This window comes from Pinus tabuliformis, chromosome 2_2 (genome assembly GCF_031772625.1).
Source record: "Pinus tabuliformis cultivar Carrire ecotype Pingquan chromosome 2_2, CPIR1, whole genome shotgun sequence".
In the NCBI taxonomy this organism is placed as follows: Eukaryota; Viridiplantae; Streptophyta; class Pinopsida; order Pinales; family Pinaceae; genus Pinus; species Pinus tabuliformis.
The window spans coordinates 441,239,823-441,248,277 of NC_142300.1; the positions used below are offsets into that span (position 1 = coordinate 441,239,823).

The 8,455-nt window shown below is 40.1% G+C and overlaps 1 protein-coding gene across 1 annotated transcript; it reads left to right on the forward strand.

The window, feature by feature from the left end:
- Window positions 1-4,681: 4,681 nt before the first annotated feature.
- LOC149193165 (uncharacterized) lies at window positions 4,682-7,477 on the forward strand. Its single transcript, XM_089407229.1, has 2 exons — window positions 4,682-5,894; window positions 5,985-7,477. Exons 1-2 carry the CDS (start codon window positions 4,682-4,684, stop codon window positions 7,475-7,477), a joined length of 2,706 nt encoding a protein of 901 aa, XP_089263355.1.
- The last annotated feature ends 978 nt before the right edge of the window (window positions 7,478-8,455 follow it).

The window sequence follows — 8,455 nt, forward strand, 5'->3', positions numbered from 1 at the left end:
AAACAACATAAAAATGAAATTCTAAAAAATTAGAATTGAACATTTAATCTAATAAACCAAATTGATTGGAGAAAGAGATTGGAAGAAAATCGATCGGACTGGAACGATGAACCCTAGCTTCTTGGACGCCGCCTCCTTTCCTTTGGCCGCCGCCTGGTCTCTGCTCGGCCATGATGTGGACGGTGGAGCGAGTTTCAGCCTCAGGGCGCAGGTTTTTCCCTTAAGCAATGATCTGCAGGCTAGAACGATAATCCCTATTTTCTTGGATGCCGCCTCCCTTCCTCGGGCCGCCGCATGGCCTCTGTTCGGCCTTGATGTTATCGGCGGAGAGTGTTTTAGCCACAGGACAATGGTTGCCCCCTTAAGCACTGATATGCAGGTACTTTATCTTTTTCTGAAAGCCTCCCGCTCTTCTTTAGCTTCCGCTCGGATATCTGGGGTTGCCAGACTGTGGTCCTCCGTGGCTACTTCTGGCACCCTTCGCTCCCCTCAGACTGCAAACATGAAGGCCAAGGATGATCAGGTGGATCATTCTCACGCTTTTCCTCAGATGACAGCAAACGGGAAGTCATTCTATAATCCGGAAGGCTGCTCAACCTTCTTATTACCTCCTCTGCCTCCCAAAGATACCCAGTACTCTGTTTTTAATCTCCAGAATTTTCTCAGAACCCTGGATCTATCTGGACGGTCCATATGGAGGCCTGATGGCGCGGGATGCATCGACAGTCTCAATGACGATGGAATACCCCCATCCTCTTCTCTCATGCCCTTCCGGCAAATTCAGAAAAAGAATACCCAGCAAAGCTCCTGCCTCCCCTCGTCTCAGATCTGCAGAGGAAAGAGGAGCTCTGATCTTTTTGTCTCGTTTCAGATCCAAATCAAGCTTATCTCTGGTAAAACCCTGCTACAATGGGTGAAATCCACAGATCTAGTGCAGGACCTCAAGCACGCACTGGATCTCAAGCTGGGGATCCCCTCGGTAGCTCAACGACTTCTCTACGAAGGTAAACAACTTGAGGATCTATACTCTCTTTCTTTTTACAACATTAAAAGAAATGCTTCCATTAGTATTGCCCTTCGTTTAAGAGGGGGAGCTGCAAGACAATCATCCTCAGCCAAGGCATACTCATACAAAGAGGTTGTCCATGCACAGAAACAGGAAAAAAACAGTTCCACCAGTCCAGGCTCCCAAACCGTTTCTGGTGGACAAACTGGAGGAAACCCTCTCAATCGAAATCAGGCATCCAATGCTGGATGAGCAAACCCAAAAATATGCAAAGCATGGTATTATATGCAGGTTCAATGGGCTATGGCCGTGCACAGCAGACCTCTACCAGTGGATTCACTCTAACTGGACCAACAACTGTCAGGTTCTGTTATGCTCAAAAGGCTTTTTCATTACAGTGTTTGCTTTTGATGAGGACTACCAAAAAGCCTTAAAAGAAGGGCCATGGTTCTGGGGCTCAGCAGGTCTATTCCTCACCCCCTGGTTCCCAGACTTCGATCCATCTACAGCAATCATCACCAAGCTCCCAATCTGGGTCAGACTTCCTAATCTCCCGGCACATCTATGGCACTTCGCAGTATTCCAAGGGATAGGTAACTCTCTAGGCCGCTTTCTAGACACAGACACGTCTAGAGGGGAAAAGGGCCTATACACCTTTGCCAGAATCTGTGCAGAAATAGACATGAGCAAAGGTCTCCCGGACAAGATCAATCTCAAGATTGGAGACTTCCACTGGACTCAGAACTTGGATTACGAGAACACAGCCTTCCGCTGCCGCAACTGCCATCACACAGGGCACCTTCAGAGCTCTTGTCCCTCGATGCCAGCCCAAAAAAAGAAAGCCAATCCTAAGCAGAAATCCAAAAGCTGGAAGCCTCATGACCCTCCCCCCATGGACGATTTTGATTTCAGCTCGGATGAAGAGGAGGAGAATGAGGAGGAAGTGGCTGCAAAGATGGCTCAGGATCCACCCCCGGCTGAGCCCGAAAATTTGACCGTCCAGCCATTCTCTCAGAAAAGAATTCATGAATCTTCTACCTCGGATTCAGATATGGAAAACTCTCAGTCAGCCTTGCTCAGTTTGCAAACCTTGCCAGCTTAGCATTGCCCTCCTGAATGGATCAAAGTTGGTAAAAAGAAAGGGAAAAAGTGCCGAATAGTTGACTCTGCCCATGTTGGGTAGAATCCTATGCTTTGCTTTCGCTCCCTGGTTCTTCTAGTTACTTCCTACTCAGCTCTACCTTCTTCTCTCTTCTTCTTGGAGCCGAGGTGGATAGCATATCCTTTCCGGCTACCTGTGCTCCTGCTTCTCCTAGATGTAATTTCCTGATGTACGTTACTTTCCTTTAATAGACTTAATCTTTACCAAGAAAAAAAAATAAACCAAATTGATTTCCAAAAGAAAATCTAATAATTGAAATAATTTCCTTAGTGCACGAGTTTGACCTCAATGGATATTAATCATCATAATCAGATATTAAATTTTTCTACTACCAAATTCATGAGTGAGACTCTCTTGCTTTTAGGAAAAAGGATCCCCTCCACACAAGAATTTTATTGGTAAAGTTTATGGAGAATTTAAACAACTAATCTTCTATAGAGAAACACATATTCTTACATAGAGAGCTTTCTAAAATACTTTTTTACCTAAAAAATCACTCCATACTTTTTACATAATAATTAAATATACAAAAACTTATTATTTTATTATAATAATAATTTAGTCTTATAAGAACAATTAAATTTAAAAACAAAATTCTATCTTTTTACTATTAAAATTAAAAATATCTATATAATATTGTTTCAAATTTCCTTGAAATTAGATATATAACCTCCCAGTAACACTAACTAAACATTAAACTTTCCAGAGGAAAATTGTGAAATTCCCTCTCCTCCGTAAGGAAAACCATAAAAGCTTCCATTTCGTTGGCCACTAAAATGTCAAATATGAATAATCTACAATTGTCAACTATGAATAATCTCCAATTGTATATTACATGAGGAAATAGTTACTTCTTAATAATAAAATAATTGAATTGTTATTGAATTTTACCGAATGGTTTTACAAAATAAGACATGCACAGGGCCAAATATGATATTCCAACACATTGGCAAAATCATCCAGAAACATATTACAATATGGCGCAAGTCTTACATTCACGCTCACCGACAAACCATTGGGCAATTGAACTTATGCACAAATCCATAAACCGAATAGAAACCAAACCACTGCCTTTGTCTCACCTCCACCGTCGGTCATGGAGACCCCATGTTCCTTGTGTAAAATGGATATGTATCCACTGGACAAAATTCTTGTCTAATTCACTCACTGTCTTTTAGTTTCTTCAGCATCCTTCCTCTTCGCTCTTATGAAATATGCCAGGATTGCAGTTTTCTATTTCTTCAACAAAGTTTCTTGCTCCCAAGTTTGGGCGTTCGCTTCATATATTTCATTGGCAGACAGCGGGAGGTTATGTTTGATAGCAACCTGTAATTGATAGAAACGACAATTGCACCTGCAGCATTGGCCATTCTCACATAGCGCGTGAAAGACCCCTTGATGAAGGAACATGCTGTCATTGTAATCCGTTTGAATTCCAGGATGAAAGACCCTTCCAGTTCCATGGATAGCTCCACTCGCTTTGGTCGAGGCATTAGCAGCAAAATTCAAATGGGCGCGGAGAAATAGCAAAATTGAAACCGCCCACTGCAGATTTTAAATTTTGAAATTTTGAGCGGTAAACTGCAGGTTGAAATTTTTTAAATTTACCGCTTACAGGTGCATTGGTTGAGTCTGTTTACAGCTGCCGGCGTTAGACGTACACAGGACGGGACGAGATTGGATAGAAAGTAGGCCGGAAATGGCGACAAGGTGCGGACGTCGAAGCATTATCAGAAACTACGTCGTTGCCGGAATTTCAATGTCGTCGAAGCATTATCAGAAACTACGCCGTTGCCGGAATTTCAATGTTATGGATGTATGAACATCCATAGCAATGTCACATCGCCCTCCAAAAATTCGCATTATAGAAGATGAGGGTAAGCGCCCAATAGCATGGGATCTATTGGTTGCCGGGTGCTCCATTAACTAAAATATAGATAGAATTAATGATTTGATTCGTACGCCTCCCTGAATTCCCACCTGCCAACTTGCATGGTTGGTTTCGCAACTTGTCTGTCCCCACACGGTGATTTGATTTTGGCATTGCTATAGCTTTAGACTTTTCAACTCACAGTTGTGTTTAGGGCACCTCTAATACTTGTATATATATATAACCCACACACATCCGATTTGCATAACAGAGAAGCCAGTAAAGACGTTGAGTGGGTAGAGGAGAGAAATAAATTGATAGAGGTGGTGTGTCGAATATGATGGTGAAAATGGTGATGATTTTGGCAGTTGTCTATAACGCGACTTTTTGAAAGCTTTTCCGGCAGGTTTTTTCGGTCCAAATCCGGCAGGAATTTATTGGAATCGCAAGTTTGATAGCTAGTTTCTGCACAATGAAAGTGTCCCAGGGGTTTTTCAGGGTGCTGAATCCAAATATGCAGTTAAAAAAACATTTTAACTGCAACAAATCAAGATTTAAGCTCAATTTCTTCTACCGGATTCCGTCACCGGAATCTCCAAAAAGTCGCATTATAGACAACTCCATGATTTTGTGGTTTACTATCATGGCAACTACAATAGCTCTGCACACTGTTAGTTTCCCAATGAAGAAGCCATATTATTCCTCCCATATTCATGGGGAACGTGCTTTACGCCATCATCATTTCTTCAGCACTTCTCTTCGTCTCCATGATGACGATCTTGTTTTCGACGAGGAAACTGCATTGACATCACCCATGGACGCACTTCTCGATAGAAAGGACGTGCAGGCGCTTTTGTCGTTCAGAAATGCGGTCATATCTGATCCATTTGGATCCCTCCTCAACTGGACATCACAAAACTCACACAACGTCTGCTCCTGGAATGGAATCCGGTGCAGGATCGGCACGAAGAGAGTGGTGGGCATAACACTTCCTGGCTTGGGATTACAAGGTAGTCTCTCACCAGCTCTGGGCAGCTTTTCATTATTACGCACTTTCAATCTCTCCGGTAATAATTTCTCAGGAAGAATTCCAGCAGAGCTTGGCCACCTAAAAGCCCTTGGAATACTCGACCTCAGCTATAATTTGCTATGGGGTCCTATTCCAAAATCATTGTGTAATTGTACACATCTTCAATGGATCAAACTGTCATTTAACAGTTTGACTGGGACTATACCAACAGAATTCGGCCGTCTGGGCAAGTTGGAACATTTCCGCTTGAAGGAAAATTATCTTTCTGGAAGCATCCCATCTTCTCTGAGCAACTGCACGTCTCTTCGACATCTGACCATTGGACACAACAATCTGACAGGTCCAATTCCTCTTGAACTGGGCTCACTGCAAAACTTAGAGTACCTGGCTCTCGAATCCAACAAGTTAGAGGGTCCCATTCCTCCATCTCTGGGAAACTGCTCTTCTCTCACGATTATGTTTTTGGGGGACAACAAATTGTCAGGCAAAATACCACCACAATTGGGAAAGTTGAGGGAGCTTGTTCAACTGTCTATTTATGGTCCGACTAATATTTCAGGTGTGATCCCTTCCGAAATAGGAAATTGCAGCAGTTTAGAATGGCTAGACTTAGGAGCCAATAATATTCAGGGCTCCATCCCGAAAAGTATATTTCAGCTTCCCCTGTCGACCTTAAGTCTGGTTAGGAATAACATGAGCGGTGATATACCTGAAGCCATTGCGAATTTGAGTCAGCTGAACTACCTAGATCTGGGATTAAATATGTTCTCTGGTGTCATTCCTGAATCCATTGCCACATTGAATGAGTTAACCTTTTTAAATCTTGGTACAAATAGGTTAAAGGGCAGCATACCTTAGGGTATTGGTAATTTAAGTAGGCTGGAAAAGCTTTTCTTTGATAACAACCATTTAACAGGTGGCATACCCCAAGGATTTGCTGATTTAACCCAGTTGATCCGGCTAAATTTGGGTGGAAACAATATCACTGGACGCATACCAGAAAAAGCCATTACAAAGCTTACTCACTTGTCCTTCCTACATCTAGGTTCAAATATGCTCGAAGGTGGCATACCAAAAGGCATTACAGAGTTGAGTAACTTGACCTTCTTACATCTCGGTTCCAACATGTTAGTTGGTAGCATACCTGAAGGCATTGGTAATTTGAGTAAGCTTCAAAATCTCTACTTGGATACCAATGGGCTTACCGGTACAATTCCTGAGGGTATAGGAAAATGTGTGGAGCTACAACAATTAGATTTGTCCAACAACAAGCTGAATGGAACTATCCCTGACTCTCTGGGGAACTGTAAGTCTATAGTGGTTTTGGTGTTGATGAATAACTTCTTGTCAGGTAGAATTCCTCTATCTTTAAATAAATGTGTGGCTTTACAAAGGCTAAAGGTGTCTGAGAACAAACTCAGTGGAATTCTAGACATGGACTTTCCAGTTTCTATGACAGTGCTTTCTGCTCATTCTAATAACTTTTTTGGCACTGTTCCTGCATATTTGGCTCATTGTACAAAACTTCAATTGTTAGATTTGAGCAAAAATGAATTAACAGGTGAACTTCCTCAGTACCTCAAATTTTTTCATGACTTAAGAGTCTTAAGTCTGGGTCATAATAAGCTCCATGGTGGTATTCCTCAGTGGATCAGAGATCTCACCCAACTGCAAGTGTTGGATTTATCCAACAATGAATTCGGTGGAAAAATGCCATCCAATCTTAGTGGGCTACAGGGCTTTTTGGGGGCTTCTCAAGTCCGTGCTAACACACTATATGAGGATCTAAGAATTGTAATGAAGGGAGTTGAATATGGTCTAACATATGTGCTAGCAGCAAACATCATATTTGACTTATCTAACAATAAGCTTACTGGAGTAATACCTTCAAGTATTGGAAACCTCACTGGTCTGCGACTGCTGAATTTATCTATGAATCATTTAGAAGGGAAAATTCCTGCATCTTTTAGCAAAATATCTATTTTGGAGCAGTTAGATTTGTCCAGAAACAATTTAAGTGGAGCAATACCTCAAGAGTTCTCTCTATTGACCATGTTGGCATATATGGATGTTTCATGGAATAGACTTTGTGGTAGGATTCCAAAAGGAACTCAATTCTACACTTTTAATGAGACTTCATTTGAAGGGAACAAATGTTTATGTGGCTATCCTTTACAAGCATGCAATGAAAAACAGAGCAATAATACAGTGAAAGGGACTAGCATAAATAAACGACATGGATGGCAAAGCCGTGTAAATGAACATGTCTCATTAATGGCAGTCGGGTTTGGATGGGTGATTGGATTCAGTGGAGTTGTAAGTGTGATGATATTGTGGGATAAAGCTAGACATTGGGTGATGCCCTACAAAACAAAACCATTTTATGGAGTGTATAGATTCCCTAAATAACCTCAAAATATGGTGTCTCTTTATCCTTAAATTTGTACAGACTTCAAAAGAAATTAGTTAGTATTGATATCTATATCATTGTAATTTATATGCTTCAATTAATATTGATATTTGTATTAGTCAAATTATATGTTTAAAAATTCCCTTGCTCGTGTTGCCTTCCGAATTTGAGTTCTACTAATATTACCTACATTTACATTTAGTGATTTGCGTAAATGTGAAATCATTTTTATCACCTAAATTAATGTGAGATCATATTTTTCATCACATTCTTTTATCAGTTGAGTGTAGTTATAAAAGTATTACAGTTTTGTCTACATTTCTTTCTATTTTGCCCCACTTTTTGGTGTGGTTTACGGAAGGGTAGTTCTAAATTTTGAATTTCGAGTAATGCCAGTTTATGAGTTTTGACTTAATGATCATGAAGGTATTGAGATAGTTCCGATGGTTTCTATGATGGTTGATTTAATAACTGGTAATAATTCACAGTGAATTAATATTTCTATGAGATTTTGTTATAATTTAAAGTTATTTTTGCAGGTTTTGGATTTATTATCTATAATTCATTTTAAAAAGAGTTCATATTTTTTTATCAAATTAATATTTCAGGTCATAAAATTTAATGATAAATATTATGTGTTAGTTTATTTTGAAAAAAACTAATTTTGCTAATAATTTATTAATATTTTATTTATGTGTATGTCATATTAACTTTATATTTGGCTTCCAAATTAAAATTGATAATAAAAACCTGTTACCTATGTGTCTATAAAATAATAATAATTTTAGTCATATCCATTTGTACTTCAGACATACCATGATCCACCCTTGCTCAACTGCACACAGTACAAAAATCACAAAATGAGTGCTCCCCAAATTCAGTCTGGTGCAAAAAGAATAACAGCCATTCTTCAGCATTGGACCAAATTCAGTGAATGGAACCAATATTGCCTCTATCTTATAACTTTGCAAGTCTTC